At 45.1% G+C, this 27,409-nt stretch overlaps 3 protein-coding genes across 5 annotated transcripts; 2 read left to right on the top strand and 1 right to left on the bottom strand.

The window, feature by feature from the left end:
• The first annotated feature begins 1,373 nt into the window (after positions 1–1,373).
• On the top strand, positions 1,374–7,886 carry slc8b1 (solute carrier family 8 member B1). Its single transcript, XM_080531074.1, has 15 exons — positions 1,374–1,768; positions 2,391–2,543; positions 2,856–2,908; positions 3,321–3,378; positions 3,682–3,787; positions 3,945–4,112; positions 4,269–4,382; positions 4,487–4,555; positions 4,663–4,805; positions 5,730–5,871; positions 5,977–6,098; positions 6,269–6,422; positions 6,501–6,581; positions 6,658–6,725; positions 6,966–7,886. The coding sequence occupies exons 1-15, from the start codon at positions 1,673–1,675 to the stop codon at positions 7,149–7,151; spliced, it is 1,713 nt and encodes a 570-aa protein (XP_080387200.1). The 5' UTR covers positions 1,374–1,672; the 3' UTR covers positions 7,152–7,886.
• A 250-nt stretch (positions 7,887–8,136) lies between these two features.
• Positions 8,137–20,045, bottom strand: tpcn1 (two pore segment channel 1). Of its 3 annotated transcripts, none has more exons than XM_080533015.1 (27): positions 19,849–20,045; positions 16,413–16,546; positions 15,636–15,812; positions 13,759–13,872; positions 13,448–13,578; positions 13,271–13,359; positions 13,106–13,140; positions 12,888–12,946; positions 12,626–12,725; positions 12,396–12,512; positions 12,155–12,279; positions 12,030–12,078; positions 11,849–11,912; positions 11,691–11,735; positions 11,526–11,582; positions 11,354–11,407; positions 11,175–11,247; positions 10,948–11,055; positions 10,691–10,762; positions 10,496–10,585; positions 10,072–10,187; positions 9,813–9,859; positions 9,624–9,692; positions 9,415–9,511; positions 9,137–9,276; positions 8,908–8,988; positions 8,137–8,795 (listed from the first exon to the last, which is right to left on the bottom strand). In XM_080533015.1, the coding sequence occupies exons 1-27, from the start codon at positions 19,940–19,942 to the stop codon at positions 8,655–8,657; spliced, it is 2,478 nt and encodes an 825-aa protein (XP_080389141.1). In that variant the 5' UTR covers positions 19,943–20,045; the 3' UTR covers positions 8,137–8,654. The 3 variants fall into 3 exon arrangements, with proteins under 3 accessions (XP_080389141.1, XP_080389142.1, XP_080389140.1); XM_080533016.1 differs by lacking the exon at positions 19,849–20,045 and adding an exon at positions 18,194–18,274; XM_080533014.1 differs by lacking the exon at positions 19,849–20,045 and adding an exon at positions 16,667–17,128.
• Positions 19,054–25,432, top strand: drc10 (dynein regulatory complex subunit 10). The gene is made up of 6 exons (XM_080533017.1): positions 19,054–19,131; positions 21,238–21,928; positions 22,326–22,559; positions 23,507–23,578; positions 23,811–24,099; positions 25,349–25,432. The coding sequence occupies exons 2-6, from the start codon at positions 21,239–21,241 to the stop codon at positions 25,405–25,407; spliced, it is 1,344 nt and encodes a 447-aa protein (XP_080389143.1). The 5' UTR covers positions 19,054–19,131; position 21,238; the 3' UTR covers positions 25,408–25,432.
• Positions 25,433–27,409: the final 1,977 nt, after the last annotated feature.

Raw genomic sequence — 27,409 nt, 5'->3', positions numbered from 1 at the left:
GGTAGTGACTCTGCAGTCCTGACAGTAGATAGGTAGTGACTCTGCAGTCCTGACAGCAGATAGGTAGTGACTCTGCAGTCCTGACAGTAGATAGGTAGTGACTCTGCAGTCCTGACAGCAGATAGGTAGTGACTCTGCAGTCCTGACAGTAGATAGGTAGTGACTCTGCAGTCCTGACAGCAGATAGGTAGTGACTCTACAGTCCTGACAGCAGATAGGTAGTGACTCTGCAGTCCTGACAGCAGATAGGTAGTGACTCTGCAGTCCTGACAGCAGTGGGCAGCTCATTCCACCAGCGGGGTGCCAGGACAGTGGAAAGCTGTGACCGAGTAGCGCGACTGCTGCATCTACGTCGAGGCGGCCTTGCCAGGCAGCCAGCTGAGGTGGAAGAGAGTAGTGATCAGGCAGGGGTTTATAGTTTATACACATTAGAAAAACATGGATGTACTTTAGCCAGTTCATTCAATATGACCAGTTCAATGTGGCCACCAGTGTTATCACGATACCAACATTTTGACTTTAATACTGACATCAGCTAGCGTATCACAATTACGATTCTTAAGTGATACCACGGCAACCAAAGAAAAAACATAATGAATCCATAATGAGATTTGATACCTGATATTTTAATCAGTATACTTTGCTGAACAACAAATGAGTGAATACAAAATAATTATATTACTTTTTATATTCATAAAATATCATACAAAATACAAGGTTATTTGTCAGTCTGGCCATAATACAGGCCCAGGTAAGGCACATGATCACAGGTCACCTGTGACAACTTACCCCGCTCTCCCCTACTTGCATCCTTGACTAAATATTTGAGGACATGCTCAATTATTAATTTCCATCTCTGAACGTATTATGTGATCGAATCATGTATTTATGCATATCCTTAGCTATCAGACCTCTTAGCTGACCTGTCCTGATTTGAACTACTTGAAGAGGTCGGGACGCCTATCTGAAAAATGCTTGACTAATGTAACGTGTTGCCTCCCTTTGACTGCGTGGGCTTGTTGCTTTACAAATAGTCTGGCTTTGTGATTTCAAAGTAAAGCCAGATTTAACTTCTGGCATCCTTTTTTTTATCAACAAACTGGGAACAGACAGTTTCGACATTGCGGCTTCCATCCTTCTCTTTCCTCCTCCTCCTAAAACGGTTTCAAATGTTCCGTCTTCAAAACAGGGTACCGTGATTACTTTCTAGAACTGGTACATCGTGCAACTCTAGCGACCACTAGAATGAAGATTGATATTGCGCAAGAAGGGAGGGACTGAAATCCAGAAGTGTTGCGACGTCACCTAAAGGAAGCAGCGCGTGTGACGTTTCAGGAGAGTCCGCAAGTTGTGTTTGTTTTGCCGTTTGTACATTATGTTCAACTAAGCAACTATTAGAGTAGCAACACCATGAGACTCATCCAAGACAACCCATGCACGTCCTCGTTTACGCGGAATGTATAGTAGATAACGACTATGTGCTGTCAGGGCCATTGGCGAATTATTGGATAAAAATGTTGTTTTAAAGCAACCACTGATATACGTTTATGGCGATCATCTGACCTCTGCTGTATATTCCATTAAAAAAGTACGCAAAATGGACGCATTTCCTGAACGGAGTTTATTATGATATCTGGGGATTTTTCTGTTCTGTGGTGATGTGAATGTCGCCATGTCTCAGACGCTGCTGAGTTCATTTCTTCTACCAGATTGGACATCGTCTGAAGTGACGCGCTCCGGAATGTTGCTCCAGGATAATTCAGATCAGGTTAGTGAGATAACAAATTGGATTTACATAGTGTGCATTTCCCTAATGCATTTCCCTAGCAGGTGCACACCATACAGTGTTGCACTAAAACAGTCGTCCACAGTCAACATCTTGTTGATTTGATCAGTGTTCCACAACACTGCTGGCAGGTCTGAAGTTGCCAGTCACTGATCTCTGGTTTACCTTCCCCAACTCCTGATCAGTCTTGAGGAGTACTTGAGTAACTTCACCCAACCTTATTTTTCCTGCTCTCATGTGAGTGTAGTTGGTGTATGCTTGAACTGTCCTTATGTAAACACTGGACATAGAGACATTGGTGCATGCGGTGAATGATCCTTAAAGTGGGATCCCCTCCCCCTTCCTTCATCTGCACAGTATGAGCGAATAGGACATGAAAGCAGATGTGAGAGAACGTACTGTAGGCCTACATGAAAGCAAAAATATCTAGTATGTATCTATATTGCACCTGTGTTACAAATGAAGGAGAGGACTCCACCTAATATTAATGCAATAATTATTACTTGTTATCAACTCTCTTTAATCTTTCCACTCTGTTATTGTGATATTGTGTGTGTGTGTGTGTGTGTGTGTGTGTGTGTGTGTGTGTGTGTGTTTTCTTCAGTGTGACATGGTGATGAACCTCAGTGCGGCTGATCGCTGTGCGTTTGTGAAGAAAACCCCAGACTGCGACCTGGAAACGAACTTCATCAACTACCTCCGCCTCGCCTTCTGTCTGTTACCTCCAAACCTCACACCCCTCACTCTCACACTCTGTGTAAGTGTGCGTGCGTGCGTGCGTCCGGCCAAAGGCCTTCCATATACCGCTTTCTGTCCACCGCCATCTGTCTACTATGTGGCTCAGATTCAAGACCCTGATCTGTGTGTCCAAGCACATGCTCTTACACACACTTGGTCAATCGAACAATGAAACTGAAACTATCTGGTAATGGAAGTTGATAAGAGAACGTACCCTGAAAGAAGGAACAGACAACTTCCCCTCAGCTCTAAGTGAACAGGTTTCGCTAACTGAGTCATGTGGTCAATCTCATCAGAAAGACAAATAGTTAATTTCTTTCTCTCTGTGTAGGGTGTTTGGCTGTTCTTCTTGTTCATGGTTCTAGGAGTCACTGCATCTAAGTTGTAAGTCTCTCATTATTCTCCTGTTGCTGTTTTATTTGTTATTGTACAACAAGTAATTGTCATGCTCTGTCTTTACTGCCTGCACGTGCACTCCCACCTGCTGTGACTAACTATCACTGCAGCAATATTTCATTTTAATGGGTTGTCAAAATGCTGAGTCTGCCACTGTGTGCAGCTGAGTGGTCACATGGAGGCTTATCACATGATCCCAGGGAATTTTGTGGTAGAGAGAGGGAGAGTGTTTGTGTGTGTGTGTGTGTGTGTGTGTGTGTGTGTGTGTGTGTGTGTGTGTGTGTCTAGGGGTTTCACAGATGGTTTTGTCTTACTCTGGCAGACAGCAGCTCCCCCCCCCTCGTGAGGAATGTTGGTTATTGATTAGTTAGGCTGTTTCTGTGTGTTTTTGTTTCCACAGTTTTTGTCCCAACCTCTCCGCCATCTCCTCAGCCCTTCAACTCTCACACAACGTGGCTGTATCCTTTTAATACACTTGCCCACACACATACACATGCAGACACTTCATCCCTGATTGGTGCTACAGTATATCTCCTAACCAGTGTCTGAACAGACTGAAGAGAAGAAGACTTTACTTTTATAACTTGTTATTCTGTCAATGTATTATAATGTATTTGGTGTATTAAATAAGGAATCATTTTAATAAACTGTTCCCATTGTCAAGTGCATTTGTGTAGCTTATCTAATCAGTGCTGGAGTTGAGAGATGAAAAAGTTTGTGTGTGTGTGTGTGTGTGTTTTCCTTGACTGGTGTGCATTGAGGGTGTGACGTTTCTGGCATTTGGAAATGGAGCTCCAGATGTCTTCAGTGCCATGGTGGCTTTTTCCCGCCCACACACTGCTGGTCTGGCAATAGGGGCACTGTTCGGTAAGAGCACTGGTTGACACACCCACACACACACTTCTTTGAATTATTGAGTTGCACCCTAGTTTCCCATTGTCCTCAAATGACAGAAATAGATCCCTGTCCCTCTCCTTTTTATGCCTCTTCCTCCCTGCCTCTTCATCTATCCCTCCCTCTGTAGGTGCAGGTATCTTCGTAACCACGGTAGTTGCGGGGAGTGTGTCATTGGTCAAGCCCTTTACTGTGGCATCCCGTCCATTTCTGCGTGATGTGATCTTCTACATGGTAGCTGTCTTCTGGACCTTTCTCATTCTGTACAAAGGAACGATATTACTGGGAGAAGCAATGGGTATACGCACATTCTACACTAACCGGATTTTCATTGAATTGTATACATTATCCAAGGAATGTCACTAGGCTCCATTTTTACACTAGGCAGGAGGTGTTGGAATGGTAATGAACTGTGTGTGTGTGTGTGTGTGTGTGTGTGTGTTTCTCCTTGTAGGGTACCTGGGCATGTATGTAGTATATGTGTTGACAGTCATTGTGAGCACTTACATCTACAACCGTCAGAAACACTCAGCGACTGCAGCCATCCAGAGCTCAACGCATGTACCAGGTGACTGACACACACACACACACACACACACACACACAAACACACACATTGCGCAGATTCGGTGACAGTCTAAATGCACGCATAATGACATCTTCCCCCTGCAGAGTTCCAGTCTTCTGACACAGATGATGAAGTTCCCTGTTTAACCAACACCAGTATCCAGCAGGAGTATGGTGAGTCACCATAAAATAGTACTTGTTACATCACTGAATTATGCTATTCACACATGTGCTGTATATAATACTGTGTGTGTGTGTGTGTGTGTGTGTGTTTGTTTTAGAGTCTGAATACAGACCCCTCCTGCCCTACTCGACCATTCAGATCCTGTCGACCAGTCAGATCCTGCTGAGCTCTCTCAACCCAGTGGATAACAGGAAATGGAGGAGGAAGTCTCGGGCCTGGAGAGTCCTCAAAGTACTAAAGGTGTGTGTGTGTTTGTGCGTACAGTACAGTACTCAGTTGTGTGGGTGTGTGTGTGTGTGGGTGTAGGTCTGTATGCGCCCATGTGTGTGCATACGTGTGGAGGCACGTTAATGTGTTTGGAGCACTGGAAGCAAAACCAGATTGTTGTCCTTATCGGTGCTGTCTGTTGTAACTTTATAGGTTACATGATTGATTAATATGTTACATGATTGATTGACTGTTAAAATAATGATTATTTATAGTTAAGAGAGTTAAAAAGAAGTACATGTTCTGTTGTATTGGCTAAGAATGGGTAGAACTGCAGGTCCCAGAATGCCTTGCAGCAAGACTTCATTGAGAAGAAGACTGTTTAGTTTGTTGAGAAATGCGACTGAAACGTGCAGAATGAAAGTGAATATTCTATAGCCTATTTATTGTTTTGAAAGAGATCATATAGTGTATGCCAACTGATTTTCTATATAAAGAAGCTTTCGTAGTGCCCCACGGTGGTGTAGCGGTCTAAGCACTGGCCACTAGTGCATGCTGCCCACCGGGGACTGGGTTCGAATCCCAGCTCGCCAGATCCGGATATGGCTGGGGCACACACGGGGAACGGCATATTGGGCCGTTCCCGAGGGCGGGTATAGGAGTATTTCCGGACAAGGATCCGTCGCGCAACACCGCCCCCTAGGTGCCGGAATAACGGTGCTGGGCTCGAGGAGCCAGTCAGCTAGTCTGCCTGGCGATCTCCTCTGGGACTGCCGGCCACGGGGTCGTGCGGCGGATCCTATGCAATAGGCAGGGGATAATTGGATGCTAGGTTGGGTTCAATTGGCTACCAAATTGGGTGAAAAAGGGATAAAATCTGGAAAAAAAATATATAAAAAAAATAAATAAAAAAGCTTTCGTTATCCCTAAGCTGCAGTTGCGCCCTCTGTCAACCAGGCACCTCTGGAGGTGCTGCTGCTGCTGACGGTCCCTGTGGTGGACCCTGATAAAGAAGACAGGAACTGGTGCCGCCCGTTAAACTGCCTCCACCTGGTCACTGCTCCGCTGGTGTGTGTTCTCGCCTTTCAGTCTGGAGTGTGTAAGTCAGCCTTCCCGGGGGGGGCGGGGTCAATAATGAAGGCTTTTTTAGGGGTGTTAAAGTTCTTAATACCCCATCTCTCTCCTCCTCCTATCTTGTCTCTAGACGGTGTGTACCTGGTCCAAGGGGAGGTTCCAGTCTGGCTGTTGACTCTCCTACTAGGACTCTTCCTTTCTGCCATCGTATTCTGTACCACCAGCAACGACAGCCCCCCACGCTACCATTCAGTAAGTGTGTGTGTGTATTCTGGTGCCTCCTCCTGTGCGCTGTGTGTGTGTGTGTGTGTGTGTGTAGGCATATTGTATGTCTGTGTGCTTGTGTACTTCACTCTAGTTATTTGTATCTGTTTTATGGTGAGTGTGTGTGTGTATAATGTGTGTGTGTGGGTCCTCTATAGTTGTTTTCTTTGTTAGGGTTCCTGGTGAGTGCCATTCTGATCGGTGCAGCAGCCTCCGAGGTGGTCAGTCTTCTGCATATGCTCGGTGTCGTCCTGAGTCTCAGCAACACTGTACTGGGACTAACTCTACTGGCCTGGGGGAACAGCATTGGGGGTGAGACACACACACACACACTAAATCTTGTGAAACCCACCACCACAGTAGTGCTGAGACTCTGTGTTCTTCTTTCAGACTGTTTCTCTGACATCACTATTGCGAAACAGGGTTACCCAAGGATGGCCATATCTGCCTGCTTTGGCGGCATCATCTTCAGTATCCTTTTGCGCGTGTGTGTGTGTATGTGGTGTACAAAGGTATATGGCTGTATCCTTGACTGTGTTCCTCTCAGACATGTTGTTTGGTGTGGGGCTGGGCTGTCTGCTGCAGATGTTGAACACCAAGTCCAGTCTAGTACAGGTACAGTACCCTCGACTTCTCTCCATATATACAATGTGTATGCAGTTCATGCACAGAACCCGCTCATAGAGACTACACATTCAGGAGGCGCATGCCTCTGTTTGTGTCAAAGATTATGGCATGGGATGTCTCCTTGTTCAGTGCCAAGTGCTAACATCTTTTCATGAATTAACTGCTGTAATATGTCAAACCATTGTCGTGACTATCATCTCTCCCACCCTCTCTTCCCCTTCCTCTCAGTTGGCGCCAGAAGGTTTATTGCCGTGGGTTCTCGCAGGTTCTCTTGGTCTGTCTCTGGTTCTGTCCTTTGTCATCGTTCCACTGCGCCGGTTCCACCTGGGTCGGGCTTACGGAATCTTCCTCATCGTCTTCTACGCTGTCTTCCTACTGATAGCGCTGCTCACAGAGTTTAGCAAGTTTCACTGAAACACTGGAGGGATATGAGACTGAGGAAATCAACTGTTGGCAAATCTTCTATGGCATCCCTCATGTACACCAGTACTTCTGACCAGAACGCTCTTCCCCATATGCACCTCTGTTGACCTGGCTGTATAGTGTCCTACATGGGGCATAGGGATTGGGTCACAAGAAGGAGCTACATGGGGAATAGAGTGTCGTTTTAAGACACCGGGAGAGAGGTCCCACCTCAGGGACAGCGGTAGCCAATCACATTGTGCCTTTTCTGAGCATCTGTTCCCATTGCAGACTGTAGCTGCGGTAGCACTGGGACTAGGGGCCAAGGGTTTTTCCTGGGTAGTTCACTGTTTTGGTCAACACAAACTGCTAAACACTGGTATTGCTGTACTTTATATCAATTAGAATATGGTAATGGCAGTGGTGGAGACTGGGTATGTTTGTAACAATCAATGTAAGTCAATGTAATTAATATTGAGTCAATACAGGGTAGTACGTGGTTTCCTAGTTCCCTCACTGCTCTATCTGGTAATGATGAATGTGGGACATTTGTCAAGGCTGTTAAGAGTGTGTAAATAAATGTTATTGAAAGATATCCATAAAATGTATAAGGAAAGTATGCAGGGTATGGGTTATATTTTAGATGTGTGAAAACCTTAGTGCAAACAGGGATGTGTATTGTTGCTATTTTCAGGCCAGCACAACTGATGGCACGTTCCCTACTCATTGTCATGATCGCGTTCCAGCACTGTGGTGATTTAAACTTTTACGACCAACACAAATTGCCAATATGACTCGTGTTTCACTTCCTCGCTTACCATGGTTGTCAGCAAATTGAGCACATAAACCGAGTCAGAAACTTTTTCATCTCTCAACTCCAGCACTGATTAGATAAGCTACAAAAATGCACTGGACAACGGGAACAGTTTATTAAAATGATTCCTTATTTAATACACCAAATACATTATAATACATTTACAGAATAACAAGTTATAAAAGTAAAGTCTTCTTCTGTTCAGTCTGTTCAGACACTGGTTAGGAGATATACTGTAGCGGTTGCAGGGCAGGAGCTGGGTGAGGGAGGGGCCTGAGGGGAGTGTGCGTGAGGGAGGGGGGGAGGTTATACTGAGATCAGCCGCTAAATCAGGGCGTCAGGTAAGAGGAGAGAGAGAACATGATCAACATGAGGTCCCATCACACTGCCTCAAAGTACCTTAGTATACGCTAGAGGAGCAGTCTGTGGCAGGTCAGGGCCGGGGGTCCAGGATCCAGCCTCTTAAGCAGCAATGTCTATCTGTCTGAGGTGAGCACGCCAGGCAGGTGTGAGTTTGTGGTCCCTGCTCTCACCCTCACCTCAGTCCTTACCCACAAGGCCACATGGCAGAGATGGTGGGGGGAGGGAGGTGAGGAATGGGGGAGAGAGATGGAATGATGGGAGGAGGCTGAAGGAAAGAGGTGGGAGTGATTCGGGCTTCTTTGTATCATGATGACTCATGTCAGATGTGAATGCGTGTATTAGTTGATGCATTGGGGTCGTTGTTGTGAGTTGAGTTGGGGTTCTGGGGCTGGGTTAAATGGGGCTGGGCTGTCCAGCGCTCTTTCCAAGCTTTGGTCTGACAGGGGCAGGTTCTCCCTGGAGTACTCTGCATACCACTCCTACGCACAAACAAACACATACCAATAAAACATGTTTTCCAAAAACACTTCAGACACGCTCACTGTGGCCATGTCAATTATGGTTCCTGTTGTCATGGAAGCAGAGTCTCACCTGGATCTCCTCCTCGTACATCTTCATGCTGAGGTCACTCTTGGTCCTTGACCTTCGACCCAGGTACACTAGGGATGAGTGCTGCAGTACACACATACACACACACAGGGTATTTAAGTGTGTGTATCGCTCTTAATGACTTGATAAAGATGCACTATTTTTGACCAGTTCAGCAAACTGATTTTGAGCCCTCTGTAAAGCCCTGAGGCAGTGGTGTGTGTTGTCTCACCCCGCTCCTGTCCATAGCCAGTAATACTCCTTGTATAGAGTTGAGGGAGGAGAGTCCAGGGCAGGTCTGCTTATACAGCTCCAGAGTAGCCAAAGCCTCGTCTCGACTCACCTCCGCTTCAAACACTATACCGTTCTCATCTATAACACACACACAAACACACGTTGGAATCTGACACTTACGCCTTAAACACAGGCTAAGCAATGTTGCATTGTTACATACACACACACAGTCAGTCAGTCAGTCTGTCAGTCAGTCAGTCAGTCTGTCTGTCCTACCCTCAGGGTCCTGGACTGGTTCTCTGTTCTTGCGGCTGTAGTTCATACGAAACACAAACGCATCCAGGATGAACGCCACAATGATGGTCATCACAACCTGGAGAGGACAGAGAGATAATATTATGTGTGTACGTGCGCACTCCCATTCCCACTCTCTCAATCACCCCCCCCCCCACACACACACACACACACACACACACACACCTCACCATGGTAACGATGTAGAAGGTCATGAAGTACAGGCGGCTCCAATGGGTCGTCATGGAAGTCACTCCTTCCTGTGAGGGCAGTGGCAGTTGTCATTCAACCTCAGACACCAATGACCAGGATGGACAAGCGTGATAGGCATTATAGCGATATGATCAGATACAGTAGATGACATGTTTCAACACTCTTACCATGGTGATGTACCAGTTGTTAACCACAGTCAGCTCAAACAAGGTCACTACACAGGAGAGAGAGAGAAAGAGAGACAGAATAGTAGTAGAATGTTTCAGTTATGCAAATGTGCAGGTTTTGTTGCTATTATTCCATAGTGGTTGTTATTATTTGCTTGCTGGAAATAATATTGTAATAATAATATGTACTGATTCATTTCATGCCAATAATGCACCATTACATGACATGTTCATGTATGTGGTGGATGTGAGTGTTTACCGAAGCTGCTGAGGATGTTGTTGAAGTTGTTGAGATAGTAGTAGCCTTCCTCCAGGACAGTTCTATTTCCCACGGTCACGTTGATCTGTCTGTAGGAGTCTGCCACTGTACTGGTGCTGGGGGACAGAGGGAAGGTCAAGGATGGTGTTGCGCACAAGTGGGAGTTATATGTATTTTTGTTGTCCTGTAATTGTTGTTTAATGTGTTTTTTTGTTATTCATAGGCTCCATGTCAATTCTGTCAATACAGTTTTTCTTTCCTTCTTTTTACTATGAGCATGAATGAAATGAACTCAAAGGAGAGTATCATCATCTCTGAGAATTGCTGGTATCACTGCACAGGTGGACACTCGCTGTTACACTGTGGTGCAACGAGAGCACCGGGGCCGAACACGTTCAAAGCCTTTCTGACGTGTCAGACTCACTTGCAGCAGTTGGGGAAGATTACATCAGAGAAGAACTCCATTCCCACAATAGCAAAGGAGTAGTAGAAGATGATCAACGTCAGCCCCAGACTGCAAACACAGATACACACACATTTGTTAATTACCAAAGACAAACAAGACGATTGGCAGATGATTCAACAGAGCGTAGGGTCAGGGGTCAGGCAGAGATGTTACCTGGCCATCCTGGGGAAGAGCTCAAACATGGTGTCTAACACATTACGATATCTCTGCTTTATCTTAAACAACCTAAGAGAGAGAGAGAGAGAGAGAGAGAGGATGCATAATGGTGAGAGATAATGGTGCTACACATGCATATGGATATATACAAACACCACACACCAACACTTAACAGATACTTACAGTGTGTGCAGTTCTACATACATATGGTGAAGAAGACTCCACACAGACAGTGTTCTGCCATTCTGACCCACCTGAGCAGCTGCAGTGGTCTGAGCACCACAATGAAGTAGAAAGGTTCCATGTCGAAGGCCAGGGCAATCAATCCCAGAAAGGCAAACACTGTCACTGAGAAGTCAAACCTGGTCAGACGAACACAGAGACATGGATGACACTGCAGTCATTCACACATAGAGCTCGTTATTGTTTTTCTTTGAGAAGAGGCCATCGGAGAGGGAGGGGGGGGGGGGTCGGTACTTACAGGTTCCAGCCAGAGCTGAAGTAGGCCATCGGCCCAAAGCCTGTTATCTTCAGCAACACCTCCACACCATAGACTAGAGAGGGGGACAGACAGAGAGAGGGGAGGGGGAAGGGCATGAAAATCTATCTCAGCTTCTTTGCTCCCTTGAGATTTCCATTTAACTATGTGTGTGTACTTACTGGTGAGGAAGACGATGTAACTCCAGGGGACGAATCTGGACCAGGAGAATCCACCTGCAAGGAGTGTGTGTGTGTGTGGGGGGGGGTCAGGGATGAAAAATACATAATAACAGAATATGTGTGTGTGTGTGTGTGGTGTGCGCGCATGTGTGTGTAACTAAGAGGGTCTTACTGTTCAGCATGTAGGTCTCTACTAGGATCCACACACCATTGACGGCAACCACAACATCTGCAGAGAGAAGAGAGTAGATTCAGGGGTTTCGAGATCCTAAACGAGGACTGCAACAAAACCTCTTTGAGTTGGCCAAGGCCACCGTGTAAGGATGAAACCACTCACACATTGAGTACTGAAAGGGCTTAGACTTCACCAGCAGGTTGATGCCTGTTAGGAGTACGAGAGGAGGGATCAGAGGCACAGAAGAAGAGGAATACAAGAACAGTCGATGGATAAAAGATCAGCGGAGCGATGGAATAAAAACAAATATGACAACTTGCCTTTGAAGATGAGGAAGGTGGTGTGTGGAAGATCGTCAAACCAGTGTTCCCCACTCCGCCGTGCCTAAAACACAAACACACACAGTGAGGGGACTATGCTTACAGTACATACACAGTGAGGGGTATAGACTACCGGTTACAGTACATGCACGCAGGAAAGATGGACATACAGGAAGCTTACCTTCCATTTGAGGCCGATGACCTCATAAAACTTATAGAAGTCCTCCAGACTGCAAGAGAAAAATAGATTTGACTAAATGCTCGATTGATCCCCAAAGTGTGTGTGTGTGTGTGTGCGTGTGTTACCTGAGCATAGGGTCCCCTGCAGTGTTAAGGGCTTTGTAAGTGAGGAAACGGTCTCTGGCGGACATACGAGGTCTGTAGAAACGCATAAGGCCATCAAACTGCTTCAGAGACACACCCATCGGCCTCTGGGGAGACAACAACACACATCAATCAATATTGCAGCTGCTTGCCAAGGTTCACTTTACTACGAAACACATACAGTAGGATGTGGGAGTGTAAGTGTGTGTGTGTGTGTGTGTACCTGTCGGCTGACAAGTAGTTGGAAGGCGTGGTCAATAGCGGAGCGTTTATGGAGCAGCAGAGATTTAAACTTCATCTTCTCTACACCGTTAAACGTATCAAACACTACCGCCAGGAGCTGCAGGGATGGTCACAAAACACAGAACAACATTTCAGACATCAGTCCCAAAGGTTTGATTGGACAATCTGATCCTACAGTAAGACAGTGTGTGTCTGTGTGTGTGTGTGTACCAGGTTCATGATGAAGTAGAGCTCTATAGAGAGGTAAACAATGAAGAAGACACAGGACCATCGGTTTCTGGAGTATGCTGGCATCATCACGTCAGGGAAACTACAAAAAAACAAAATACACTGTTAATCTCGACAGTCAATGGAAACTAGATACAGTGAGGGGTGCATGTTTGTGAAAAGGTGTGTTTAGGGTGATTGAGGTGTGTAGTAGGTGGTGTGAGGTGTGTGTAGCTGTGTAAAGGTGTCAGTCGTGTGTTCATACTTTGCTGTGGTCAGGAGCACAAACAGACTGACGATGCTGTTCTCCAGGGTGTTAAAGTACTGAGAGGGGAAAAACAGAAAGTCAGAAGACCACCAGACCACCCAGAAGAGAAAAAGAGTAATAGAATAGATCACCCAGTTAACACCAGAGCAGCCAATAGAGTGACACATGTTTGACCAAATCCAGTTAATGTCAGTCAGGCTATCTGTCCCACTTACCGGGTCAGAGGTGTTTGGGGAGAAGAGACAGAAGCCTGTAGAAAGACAACAGATATTATAAGATATAATATTGTTTTACATAATGTACTTAATAACAAAACATTTCCGGGGGGGTATATCCCCTAAGGCTAACTGAGCGTGTGTATGTGTTTGTGTGTGTCTCACCGAGGATAGCAAAGATGACCATGAAGAAGAGTAGCAGCAAAAGGATGTCGATGAAGGGGGGGAGGGACTGGAAGATCTGACGCAGGTTTCTGATTGGAGGAGAGGAACAATCTGACAGTGACATGAGGTTCTGGCTATCTGATGTGTGTGTGTGTGTGTGTGTGTGTGTGTGTGTACCTGCGAACAGCACCACAGTATCTGCAGTCCACCAGGAATATAGGTCTGAGAGCTCTGGTCACACGCAGGTGAGATGTCTGCCGGATCAGAACCACAATCGCCTCCACAAATTGAAGCAGCAACACACACGTCTACACACATACACACACACACACACACACACACACACACACACACACACACAGGAGAGAGTGTTTAGAACAGTAGAGAACCCGCTTAAAGTCAAGTGAGATGGTGAAACTACAGCAGACTTCTACTAGTGTGTGTATGTGTGTGTGTGTGTGTGTGTGTGTGTGTGTGTATGTCCTTACCTTCACCATGGTCCTCTTGTGTCGTATGAAGGTGTGGAAGCCAAGCCAGCGCACCTTCATACAGAGTTCAAATGCCACCATGACCAATGCCAACAGCTCCAGAGTGGCATGTACCTACAAAGAGAACACACACACACACACACACACACACACACACACACACACACCTTCAAACATCTAGGAAGTTTATCTGTGTGTGTGTATGTACAGTCATGAACAAAAATATTTGCACTTCTGTCAGATAATGCACCACTTCTCTCCAAAAATGTTGCAATTACAAATGCTTTAGTATTCACATGATTATTTATTTTGTTTGCATTGGAAAAACACAAAAAAGCTGAGAAAAAAGGCAAATCTGATATCATTCCATGCAGAAATCCAAAAATAGACTGGACAAAATTATTGGCACATTTTCAAAACTGTAAGAAATAGATATATTGTATTTCAAGTATGTACTGCTCCTTTATGTATTTAAACTCACCTGTGGCAAGTTACAGGTGCTGGCAATATAGAAACCACACTCGCAACCAGTTAAAATTGAGAAAAGTTGTCTCAACTTTTGTGTTGTGTGTACAAACTGAGCATGGAGAAAAGAAAGAAGAGCAAAGAATTGTCTGAGGATCAAAATTGTCTGAGGACCAAAATTGTTGAAAAGCATGGACAATCTCAAGGTGACAAGTCCATCTACAGAGATTGTAATGTTGTTGTGTCCACTGTGCGCAACGTCATCAAGAAGTTTACAGCCCATAGCACTGTAGCTAACTTCCCTGGACGTGGACGGAAGGAACATTTTGATTTAGATAGAATTTAGAAGATTGCAACGAAGGACTGTTCGAATGGTGAATAAAAAAACGACTTCCAAACAAATTCAAGCTGACCTGCAGACACAGGGTACAACAGTGTCAGCTGGCACTATCCGTTGCCATCTGAATTAAATAGGAAGCTATGGTAGGAGACCCAGGAGGATCCGACTGCTGACACAGAAACAAAAAAAAGCCAGACTGGAATTTTGCTAAAACTTACCTGGGGAAGCCAAAATCATTCTGGGAGAACATCCTGTGGACAGATGAGACCAAAATAGAGCTTTTTGGTAAAGCACATCCTTGTATTGTTCATAGAAAACAAAATGAGGCCTTCAAAGAAAAGTACACGGTCCCTACGGTCAAACATGGTGGAGGTTCACAGATGTTTTGTGGTTGGTTTGCTGTCTGCCACCGGATGCCTTGACTGTGTGCATGGCATCATGAAATCTGAAGACTACCAAAGAATTTTGGGGCGCAATGTAGAGACCAGTGTCAGAAAGCTGGGTCTCCGTCAGAGGTCATGGGTCTTCCAGAAGGGCAATGACCCAAAGCATACTTTAAAAAGCAAACAGAAATGGTTTAAGACAAAGCGCTTGAGAGTTCTGAAGTGGCCAGAAATGAGTCTAAATCCCATAGAACACCTACGGAGTGATCTCAAAACAGCAGTTGAGAGAAGGCACCCTTCAAATGTGAGCGATCTGGAGCAGTTGGCAAAAGAAGAGTGGTCCAGAATTCCAGTAGAGAGGTGTAAGAAACTCATTCATGGTTACAGGAAGCGATTGATTTCAGTTATTTTTTCCAAAGGGTGTGCTACCAAATAATTTTGTCCAGTCCATTTTTGGAGTTCTGTGTGGAATCATATCAGATTTGGCTTTTTTTCTCAGCTTTTTTGTATTGTTCCAATGCAAACAAAATAAATAAATGTGAATACCAAAGCATTTGTAATCGCAACAAATTCTGGGAGAAGTGGTGCATTCTCTGTTCGGGTGCCAATATTTTTGGCCATGACTGCGTGTGTGTGTGTGTGTGTGTGTGTGTGTGTGTGTGTGTGTGTGTGTGTGTGTGTGTACTTACGTAGACATCTAGGCGTAGTGATGGGACAGCAGGAGCCTCACACAGTGACAGCACCATCAGCAGCAGGCTTGTTACTAGCTCCATCATGTAGAACAGGTGGTTGTGGGCAAACAGGTAGGCTGCCAAGGCCTTGGGGTTCCGCGGGTGTGTGAAGAACTTATCATTGTTCTCTCCTTCCTACAAACCACACGTGCACACGCACACACAACAAAAACACATATTTGCATTCTGAGTAATAACATACATTTTAAAATGTATAAGTCCTCCAATAGATCCACAGTTTTGTAACTGTCAACTGAGCAGCACTTATCCAGTTAACAGATACAAGGTTCAGCAGTTTTACAGGCACATCTCAAACAAGGATATGAACCATCACATGACTGCATGAGCGACCTCTTCACACAGGTCCAATGTGAGACTACTTGGTAACAAATGTTACAACACACTGTTTCAATGAGTCACAAATACATCTAAATGGTGTAAGCCTGTGTGGCTTAGTTGATATTAGTATGGCGCTTCTTCTGCTTAGATTGTGGGATCGGGTTAGATTCCCACTGGGACCATACTATTTCCCAAAAATGTATGCAATCATTGAGTGTTGCTATGGATAAAAGTGTCTGCTAAAAGACATATATCACATTACTATATTAAAGTAGTGATTAGGTCATAACTATAACTAAGTACCATGTTACTATGTAAATACCAGGTTGAAAGTACACTGTAATACTATAGAAAACATACAGAATAATAGTGTGTCTAAGTGTGTGTTTGTGACACCTGTAGGTAGATAGCTGCCTCTTGGTAGTTCATCTCCCAACTGTGCCGCAGCGATGCATTCTGGTTTCTGCGGTTCTGTGGCCCCGGCGTTGGAATCACTGCGTGATTCACTATGTCATAACCCCCTCCTCCGTCTGTTGAACAAAGAGAACCACAGGTATGTCAATTAAGGGGAAGCTGCTAAAGAACACAAGTGCAGACCAACTGGGAGGAAATATCTCAAAACTCCTTCACACACACACCTACACACATACCAAGACAGTCTAGCTCTTGCTCCAGGATGTATGAGGAGTTTATGACTGGGTTCTCCTCTAGGGTCAGGTTGTCATAGATACCAGCTGTTTCCGCCTGCACCGAGGAGCACTCCATGGTTCTATTGACGTCCATGTGCGTCGTGTGTGTTTGTGTACCAGTTTGTATGTGGAGATCCCTAGGGTCTGCTACAGCGGCGTGTGTCATTCACAGTCCACAGCACCAACGTCGCCACACACCTCCAGGGACACACATATGCTAACATGCCACGCCACACAAAAAACACACGTCTGAGAAACACTGATATTGTCACTGAGAGGTGGAGCTTTCAGACCAACCCTTCACACATGCAAAAGTGTTTAGTCCACGCTGAGAGCTAGTGGTTCCCGGGAACTAACCATTCAATGGAGAACAACAGTCCTCATGACTGTGCCTCTCTTGACAACCGCAGGACAGAGGAACCACAGTTACTGTGACTATAATAGTCACAATGGTTAGAGAAACTTTTCCACAGACTGGGAGACAAGCTGCACTGTCACTCTTTCACTGGAGTAACAGCTCCCTCTCTCTCTCTCTGCACAGTGGAGTTTGAACTATGAACTCAGTGCTTTTTATTGCATGTGTGTGCAGTGTGTGTGTAGCTTTTCCTTTCCCTTTTTACCACTTCCCTCTCTGCAAAGACACCACCCTGCCTGAGAAGTGTCCTTCCTGCTCTAGACAGGATGTAAGGATGTGTGGTGCAAAGCAACCACCGGCAAACTCATACGACAGCAAGAGCAAAGATATTCCTTCACTAGATGTGACTGATGTCTGATTGTCTGGCTTTCGTGGGGAAAATGGAGTGTGACACCTTAGCGTCTATGGTCAATGTGCTTGGTTGAATCTGACAGACAGACCAATGAAAAACGGTACGAGCTACCTTAACTAAGTATCCAAAACACTTTCAATATAACTTCAGTCTTTGACACAATGATGAACACAATCCATAATTAACTAACCTCACTACAGTAATGGCAACACCTACCTTATAATTTCACTCAATTAAAATCCATTAAAAAACATGCTAAAGTTACATTAAAAACACACTTTTACATTAACTTGTATCAGAGTAGAGTTTTAAAAATAATTCCCCCCCCCCCACAAATCACTTAAAAATGTAAGTTGTTATTTTCTCTGCTATCTCCCCACCATCTTTGGCAGGCACTCTGGACGTGAATTAGTGAATCAGTCAGTGTGTCTATTGGTCTGTCTCAAGTGCAAGTGCCTCTCTCAGACCTGTGTGATTGTGTCTGGGCCCTCTCACACCCACATGTCTCATGTCCCTGTGTGTGACTACTCAGAGTAGAGACCATACTAGGAGAAACCAGAGTAGAGATAAGAGCAATAGAGATCAGAGTAATAGAGATTCAAGTAGTAGAGATCAGACTCCAGTATCTCAGTAGAAGGCTCAGGTAAACTCAGCTCTCTGGTGTTGCTGTGACAGCAGTGTGTTCCATCTGCTGTGGTGTAAAGATCAAACTCCAGTTCACCAATATTCCTACTGAGGGTCCGCAGTCTGAGGCCTCTAGCGTTGCCGTGACAGCAGAGCGGCCTGTATCTGCTGTGGACAGTCCCAGCCCCTCATTTGTTTGAGAACAATCTAACGTTCAGTGTTATGAGCTCCCCGTCAACAACATGGTGAGGTCAAGCCCAGTGCCTGCTGTTCGCCAGGGCACAGACACGGACATACATGCACACTGGGCAGTCCTGGGCTGTACTGTGTAGTCCTTCCAATTATAATAGAAATACTACAGAAGTTATCTGTCCTCCACGGTGGGATCCTTCCACAGAATCACAATAGCAGCATACCCAAACACAGCACCTTGATCATGTCCTTAGTCCACTCCAGCCTGTGAGTTTAGAGTGAGCTGTGTCCTCTCTGATTGAGGGCTTCTCTCTCCAGTGTCCACGTTCACAGTTCCTCCACTCCAGCAAACTCCTACCACAGCAAGCGGGAGCTCTCTTCTCTACCCTTTCCTCAGGGAAGCCACCACTCCCAGGAAAACAGCTCTCCTCTTCCTGTTCACTTCCAGAGCAGGAAAAACCGAGAGCTAAAACACACGCACTCTGTCCCACAAACAGGGTCAGGGGCTGCAGAGACACACACACACACACACACACACACACACACACACACACACACACACACACACTGCCCCAGAGCATGGGGGCCACTCACACACACACTGCTGAGGCTGCAGTTTCCAACGTATGTGTGAGAGGTAGTTTGCAGAGTGTGTGTGTGAGAGGTACAAAGGCTGCGGGATTACTGGAGTGGACACACACGACACACGTGATCTCAGGGTCGGGGGACACCTCTCTTATTTCAGTTTTTAAAGTGGCAGCACTGCCTTTGCCTAAGGGCTGATGACAAACAACAGAACCTCAAAACACATCACCTCTCTCAGCGCACAAATGAGCATCCATGGTAAGTCTGGACGGAATGGCGACAAACTCTAACATATAGAATATATCTGTATGGTATTGTTACATTTGTGTTAATCTCTTTTATTTATGAGCTGTGATATTCTATAGCACTGGTTCTATGGAACGGCAGTTGAGGAATTGGTGATGTTTCCCATGTTCATGACATGCAACCATCATGCAGTATTCCAAGAAGTCGGAATTCAGTTAGTTGAGTTAATTTCACTTTATCATATTATTTGCCTACTCATAGGTCCCATCCAAAATGCTGAACTGGCTAAAATGAATTGCACTTCAACGATCAAGAAACTTGGCTAATCCTTGGTTGTGTTCTCTATGGCCTCAACTTAAAAGGGTCATCATCCATCAGTTGAGGGGTGTTCAGTTCACATAACCTATCCCAGCCAGTGTCAGCAAAAACATCGCCTGAATAAATGTATGTTTAATCATGTCCCAAAACAAACACCGACTTTGACACATTTATGTTAACTCAAACTGTTAGATAAATGTTGCTCAGCTAACGGAGGACCTGATCTATCACGAAAAAACATATACCAGGAGGACATACATTCATCAAAATTGCATGAAAGAAAGAGGACTTTATTGTGGGTCGTATTGTCATGGCAAAGGGGATGCAGCCACTCACTCTCATGCTGATTGACCACTGTCAGAGCAAAGCAAAGTAATGCCATGTTGTAATCTGGTGTCAACAAACACTTACTCTCGTCTCCCCTCTCCGTCTCCTCGCTGAGCAGACCGCTATTCTGGTCGTCCCAGGTCAGGATGAGAGGCACATCGTCATCCTCTGCCTCCATTCTCTCCCTGAGGCGATCCAACACCAACTAAACACTTCCAAGAATCCTAGCAAATACTGTCCCCCCCCCCCAAGGCTAGCTAGCGATAGCCCTTTCGCCTTGGTTTACGAAGGAACAGCTGCTAATGCTAGTGAAACCACCCAGAGCACTTTTAGCATGCTAGCTAGCTAGTTAGCATACCGATAACGTAACTTTCTTTATCTCTGATACTGACAGTCGAGAACACGTACTTAGTTAGTTAGCTAGCTAGCCAGCCAGCTACTAGCTAGCTAGTTATGAGTTTGTATCATTTAACTCGTAACTTTGCTGATTCTAGCGGGATAGTTAGGCTCCGTTATTGATTACGCGCATGTTTGTCTTGACGTGTCCTGAGTTGACATCATTGGCCAATGACCCTGTCCATCATCTAGCTAACGGCTAGCTTAGCGATACACTTCTGGTCGCTCGCTGACTGGTGACACGTTATGTATCTATCTCTCGTTAACTTTGTTTGAATTGACTGATTAGTGGGCAGTTGTGTGAACCACCATACTCTGACATTGTGTTTATGTCAGTCACCTTACTAGCTATCTCATTGATGAAGCCTGACCGCTACTACCGAACAACCTGTGTGAAGGGAACTTCCGGTTTGGCGACGACTTCAAAATAAAAGCGCTTAATCAAAAATATAAACATTGAATAACACATTGATTGAACATGTGTATATATGTGTACACTGCTTTGATGCTGTAACCAACATATATGAATATTTATCATAGAGATGTCATCATACACATACAGCTGTGTCTGGCGTTTGGCACCCTGGCCAGAACGCCCCCGTTTCTATCTGCGCGCGCCGCCGGGCCCCGGCGTGTATTATTGGTCTCTTAGCAACCACTAGTAGTCTTTCAACAGAGTGATATGAAGAACTTCCTGATGATTCTGCCAGTACATTCAACGAGCTAAAGACGGTAATAGTTCGTTCATAGTGGCCTTATTGTCAGAAGACAGTTAGCTAAGTAGTACTAGTTTCCCTCAAAGTCAATATTCATTTTGAATTTGTACTGTACCACACTGTGACAGCCAGGTTCAAGCTAACAGTCACAATATTTCCATTACCTCTTCGCAAAGATGAAATACTAGGCTAGCGTGAAATCAGTGAATAATTCTGAATGAAAAGATAATGACTGTCTTGTTGACATTCGTTTGTGTTACTGGACTTGAGTGATAACATGCCATCTTCATTCTGACATAATGTGAAATGAGGTGTTAATCAAATTAAATTAATCTTCTCCCTTTTCCTCTGTCTATGACAGCATGTTTGCAGAGATGGCCACCTTGACCTCAGAGGATGTCAGCCCCCAGATGCTGTTCCCCAGTCCCCAGCCCATGGCCAAGGTGCTTCGAGAGGACTCCCTGAAGATCCTGGACCCCTCACGGAAAAAGCTGCCGTCCCTGGAGACGCAGCGCATTGCGGGGGTGCTGGATAACTGCATTGACCGCGTGGAGACAGTAGCCCTGCTACTGGCTCTGATGGCCCACCTGGAGGAGCTGTCTGGGGCACTGGGCAAGGAACTGACTGGGGTCCTGAAGGAGCACCATTACCTGGGGGAGAAGCTAGAGGGCCTGGGGCTAAGGCCGGCCGAGGGGGAGGAGGGGGAGGCAGAGGTGAGGGAGAGGGCTCAGCTGGAGAGGTTCATCCAGGACTCCACGCGGAACGTGTTGCGGCTGCTGCAAACCCAACCGGCTGCCACCCGCGCACTGAGGGAGGTGGCAGAGAGGGGGAAGGGGAGTCTGAGAGTGGTGAGTGAGGGAATGCAAGATGTAGTGGGGGGGCTGAAGGAGCTTCGGGGGGTCCTATTGGAGAAGCTGCTGACCAGCCCGGCTGAGGAGCGAGAGCGGAGCTGCTACATGCAAGAGGTGTCTCTGCGCCATGGCAACAACATGGAGCTGGTAGCTACGCTGGAAATGGAGGTGGCTGCCGCCATCAGGGCCAGAGATGCAGAGGTGACTCACTCAATTAACCCATCTCAGTGTAGTCATTTAGCATAGCTGATGATGGCTTGATGGCTCTTGTTTATCAAGCATGTGTGCTTCCTGTAAGAATACAGCTCAGAGGTTTTTATAAAGGAGGTTTTGAGACTCACAGTTCCTAAGAGGGTCAATGACGTGACGTGTAGGCTACATTTTGTGTCCGAATGTAATATTTTCTAAAATTAACAATTAATGGATCACAGTTGCAAAGTTCAACACTTGTTATCATGCCTCAGAAGTGTCTCAAAGACAAGCAATGTCCATGTTTGACACGTCTACTATAGATCCTGCGTGCCATCTATACTTAGGCTAAATCTCAATTATACATCTGGTAATGATGACTCTGGTCCTTCGGTCTCTCCTCTCTCAGATTTCTAAGAAGGACGACGTGATCAGGAAGTTGAAGATCTCTCTGCACCAGATGGCGAAGAGCTCAGAGGACTTTGTCTTGCGAACACAGCAGGATGCAGACAAACAAAGCCAATCAGACACCAAGACCAATGAGGGGAGGCAGGCCCGCATGAAGCAAGAGGCCAACCAGATGAGAAGTCAGCTCAACAACCTAATAGCTGAAAACCGAGAGGTAGAGACCACACTCCGCAAGGTGAGAGGTTCAACCCTAACTACATACGTTCCTAAACAGGCCTAGACCTATAACAGAGTATTCACTCAATAACCCTAACCCTAACCCTCCATGCAATTCCAGTACTTTTAGCAGCTTACAAAAATGACATTTTGTCGTCAAATGACAAACACAGACCATCAAATGAATAGACACTTGTAACAACCAATTGAACCTGATATGCACAATGGAAAACACTATGATCAGCGGAAAACAGTACTATGATAAGATTATCAGTAGGCCTTTTGCATTTTCAGTGTTACACTACATACGTACAGTAGCCCGTTATAAACTGTTATGTTTTCATACTCAAATATAAAACACATAAATGCAAGAATAGAACGTTTTATTTTATTCATTTATGTACACATCTTAGCAATGACAGTTGGATTTGTAAAGTGTTCTTCATACAGAACAAAAAATAGAAAAAAGAAAATATATGCATATACTCAAGGTCACAAGACCTCGTCGACATCACAGGCAATGTTCTCCCTGGCCAAGCAGATGGGAATGTATCACTTGGCATGACGAATCCAGCCCTGATATACACTGATATATTTCAACACAGGAGAGCTCACCTTTGGCAGTTTTATTGCTAAAGCTATGATTGCTAATTCAAATGTAATAGGTGTTTGCCCATAGTGTGATTGTGTGATTGGTGGTTTGAGTTTAGCATTCTGAATGGTAGTGTTTTCCATGTGAACACAAGAGATTTTATCAAGGAAGAGTGTGCCAAATATAGAGAATTGTGTTTAGTGGGTTTAGAGCTGCAAAATGAGTGATAAGCAAGAAATGTGTTTGTCATTGTGAAGAATTGGTGCGAGATAAAATACACCAGTTTCAGGTTTTGGTCATTGTGTTTGAGGTTCCAATGTTAGTGTTAAAGCGATAGAGAAAAACTGTAATACTGTTCTCATCCCCTCTGGCAGAAAAAGTACAAGGTGGAGACGGAGATAGAGAACTGGATCCAGAAGTATGATGCGGAAATGGAAGAGAAACAGGTAGAGTCTCAATAATGAACCAGGACATGTTTTCTAACCTCCTCTGAGTGGCAGCAGTCAATCAGAGGAAACACATGCTATTAATGATGTTCGGAAAAACATAATTACGCCCCTCTCTCTCTATCTCTCTCTCCCTCTCTCTCTCTATCTCTCTCTCTCTCCCTCTCTCTCTCTCTCTCTCTCTCTCTGTATCTCTCCTCTCCCTGTTCCTCCATCTCTCCACCTTCCTCAGTTAGAGCTAGAGGAGATGACGGCCATCTTTGAGGAGGAGAAGGAGGAGCTGAGGGAGCTGGAGGAAGCCTATGCTGTCTTGGAGCCCGAATACACTCAGATCCAGGAGGAGCAGGAGCAGCAGGAGGAGAGGAAGGAAGAGGAGAAGAAAGAGCTGGTGCTGAAGAACAAGGCTGCTACGCTGATTCAGGCCCTGTGGAGGGGCCACCGTGTACGCAAGGCCATGAGGGGCAAGGGCAAGGCCAAGGCTAAGAAGGGCAAGAAGGGCAAGAAGGGCAAAGGCAAGAAAGGTAAATAAAGCCTTCTGGTCTGGTGAAAACCCCTTTGCTACTGTGAACCATTCAGCCTGCTTAACACAGCACAACCGCTCAACAGTACATTGTTCTCATGTGTGAGAGAAAGTGGGAGCATTCAAAACACATTTTACACTTCTTTTTTGTATGTCAGAGTTTAGATGTCAGAGTTTATTTCATTAAATACAATGATAGTGCACTGATACGTTTCTGGTTAGTTTTGTTTGAATTTTTGTATAAAATATTTTTTTTACCTTCTGATGACAATATTTATTGGTAATGATCAAATCGAAGGTAACAAATAAATGAAGGACTACATATAACAATGCAATGTTGTATCAATATTAGACTATGCTAAACTTTACATTGTCAGAATAACAGATCATTGGCATTGTGCAGCAAAAGCTTTGGCACCCCAGATATATTTGACATGTTCTTCTATTCACCACAAGGTGGCAGAGGTTTTATTCTATAGTTGCCAACTATTAAACCAGACCTTCCTGTTTTAGAGCAAGGAATGTAAGAATTATTATTCCATTATGTTCCTTATTTTAGAGTACCAATAGAAACAGCTGCAAAACAGATCTGCATGAAAATAAACAAGTGAACTTCTCCCCTAACAGTAAACTCTACAGTCTCTTCGGTCCACTGGAGTAGCTGTCCATTTGGTTTCAGCTCTCTCCTCTGGAGCTTGGTTTCGTAGTAGACTTCAGGGGTTTGATGTCATTCACTATGGCAGACTGGTCCTTTATGAAGAGTTGGATCTGCAGAGGAGACCACAGAGTTATCATAGTTGCAGGGGAATCTATCTCTGTGCATGCTGTGAAAGAGAGATAGAAAGGACATAAAAAGGATTCAAAGACACATAAAAAGGATTCAAAGACACATAAAAAGGATTCAAAGACACATAAAAAGGATTCAAAGACACATAAAAAGTCAAACAAAAGCACAGTCAGTAAAAACAACAATAACAATAGTTAAAGGTTAAAAGCAAGTTTAAAAATATTTTCTTTTAGAGTTTCAAGGGATTGTTTGAAGAAGGAGAATGTGCTGGATTATTTTACTGGGGAATGCAGAGGAGAAAGCCTGGTTAAGAGAAAGGCTCCTAGTGCTGCAAGTGGTAGGCAGTAGGAACTAAGCTGATGTCTTACCAGTAGCCTACTGTCTCTCCTATATGCAACCTACATGCACGACCTCTAGTGAAGAAAAAAAAGACCTCCTAGTCCACACTGATCTCCTGTTACAGCCCCACCAGACCTTCTAGTCCACACTGATCTCCTGTTACAGCCTCACCAGACCTCCTAGTCCACACTGATCTCCTGTTACAGCCCCACCAGACCTTCTAGTCCACACTGATCTCCTGCTACAGCAGTACATAGTAGTACCAGATTAGTCTTGTATAGCTGTGATAGTAGTACCAGGTGAGTACATACTAATACCATATAATAACATGGTATTAGCTGCCATGCTGGTAGGTATTAGCTGGCTCTCTGTTTCTGTCTTAGCCATGACAATACAAACTGAGCTGACTAAAGCAGAGACAGAATAGTAACCAGGCTATGAATGGCAACATGTGACATTACTGTGGCATCACTCAAAGTCAAAGTCAAAAGTCAAAAGTCACTTTATTGTCCCATCACTGGGAAATTTGTATTGGGCTTGCACCCCACAGCAGCCAACAAAGAGCAACAGACAATACAGAATATTAGCACACAAACAGAAGGCGGCCCTGATTAAAACAAGAGTGGAAATAAAACTAACCTTCTCCAGCTGTGCGTCAGTGTCTTCGATGGCCACACCCTCTTCCTGCCCCGTTTCCCCACCCGTCATGTGATAAAGGTTGAGGGTCGCTACTTTGATCTGACCCAACAGGAGCGTCTCCTTCGCTGCAGTGGTCTGTATATGGTTCCAAGTGCTCTCCTAAACAAAATCAAACATAAGACCAAAAATCACTTTGGATTGCAGAATTCAAGCTACTGAAGTTCTGTGTGATTTGTCAAGTCTACTACTAATTTGAGAGACTGCGATTGTGTGATGAAGGGGCTGTTAACGGCTGCTATATGACTGTGTTTACATTTTAACCATTAAGTAGACGTTTTATCCAAAGCGACTTCCAATTAGAGATTACAGGGACAGTCTCTCTGGAGTAATTTATGGCTAAGTGCCTTACTCAAGGGCACACTAGTGGTGGTTGTTCCTAGTAGTGCGGTGGCTTAAGACCATATTTGAAAATAATGGGGACGCGCCGGACAAAAGCACCAATTTTTTTCCATGTGCTCTACATCACCATAGCTTTCCATTTTTGGCCGATGGTGGCCATCTTGGATTTCCAAGGTGGCCGCCATGTAAAATCTATAAGTGCAAATATCTCGGCTTCCAAGCCACTTAGAAGGTCAATCTTGGTGTCAAAATATACATTTTCTGGGTCAGGGAATGCAATAAAGCTATTGAGAATATCATTATGTGATTTTTTTTTTTTTTGGGACCACTGCACTGACTGAGGCTGGTATCGCATCCTCTGGCACAGCTGACTCTTTCCTCAAAGCATGCACCTCACTAGGACAAGACATGCCCACCAAGTGAGCGCTCTGGCACTGGGGAAGCTGCAGCAGGATGCCTTCTTGGACATGGTGACTGAGGGACCACGTGATGAGAAGATCAAAGAAGCTTGGAGACAAGATATGATCACCAAGAGTCCAACATTCCAGTACTGGGATACCATCCTCAACTTGGAAATAATGGGTCTGATATTTGTACGTGCCCACAGAGAACAGGATTTCCCCCTCTATGTGGAGTCACTGAAGGCTCTCGTCCCATGGTTCTTCGCCCTTGATCACCAGAACTATGCCAGATGGATTCCTGTCCACATCCACAACATGGAAAGCTTGCCCACGTCCATTCACAATGAATTTGAAGAACATGGTCACTGGGTTATTCCCAAGACCACAAACAGATTCTCAAGCATACCGATAGACCAGGCTCATGAGCAGAATAATGATCTGGTGAAGGGTTCTGGGGGTGCAGTGGGACTCACCGAGAATCCCTCAGCATTCAAGAAGTGGATGATCGCAGGGCCTGAACAAGCACGACTCCTAAAAGAGTTTGAGCAGGAGTTCAGAAGAAGGCAATAAACAACAACACCATGAAGAAGGAATGTCTACACAGAAGACATTCAAAGAACAAGCACTAGCTCTGGTGCACACCATCACTGGGATGAGCAATCCATTCCTAGATGATACCCCCGAGCTTCTAATGCTGGACACACGAAATAACTGACGAGTCTGTGGTTAACACAGTCCGCAATGTG

This window comes from Nansenia antarctica, assembly GCF_963989245.1.
Source record: "Nansenia antarctica genome assembly, chromosome: 5".
NCBI classification, from domain to species: domain Eukaryota; kingdom Metazoa; phylum Chordata; class Actinopteri; order Argentiniformes; family Microstomatidae; genus Nansenia; species Nansenia antarctica.
Note: the sequence above shows the minus strand (reverse complement) of the source record. Positions and strands in the feature narration are given on the sequence as shown.

What these genes read in the sequence shown, in the direction of transcription:
- slc8b1 (XM_080531074.1), top strand. Translation starts at nt 1,673, where the DNA reads ATGTCTCAGACGCTGCTGAGTTCATTTCTTCTACCAGATTGGACATCG. An exon ending in CCCTCACTCTCACACTCTGT is followed by an intron (nt 2,544 to 2,855) that starts GTAAGTGTGCGT and finishes CTCTCTGTGTAG; the next exon opens with GGTGTTTGGCTGTTCTTCTT. An exon ending in CCAAGTCCAGTCTAGTACAG is followed by an intron (nt 6,726 to 6,965) that starts GTACAGTACCCT and finishes CCTTCCTCTCAG; the next exon opens with TTGGCGCCAGAAGGTTTATT.
- tpcn1 (XM_080533014.1), bottom strand. Translation starts at nt 16,871, where the DNA reads ATGACACACGCCGCTGTAGCAGACCCTAGGGATCTCCACATACAAACT. An exon ending in GGTCATCTTTGCTATCCTCG is followed by an intron (nt 13,141 to 13,270) that starts GTGAGACACACA and finishes GTCTTTCTACAG; the next exon opens with GCTTCTGTCTCTTCTCCCCA. An exon ending in TCTACTTCATCATGAACCTG is followed by an intron (nt 12,513 to 12,625) that starts GTACACACACAC and finishes CCATCCCTGCAG; the next exon opens with CTCCTGGCGGTAGTGTTTGA.
- drc10 (XM_080533017.1), top strand. Translation starts at nt 21,239, where the DNA reads ATGTTTGCAGAGATGGCCACCTTGACCTCAGAGGATGTCAGCCCCCAG. An exon ending in TCAGGGCCAGAGATGCAGAG is followed by an intron (nt 21,929 to 22,325) that starts GTGACTCACTCA and finishes CTCCTCTCTCAG; the next exon opens with ATTTCTAAGAAGGACGACGT. An exon ending in TAGAGACCACACTCCGCAAG is followed by an intron (nt 22,560 to 23,506) that starts GTGAGAGGTTCA and finishes CCCCTCTGGCAG; the next exon opens with AAAAAGTACAAGGTGGAGAC.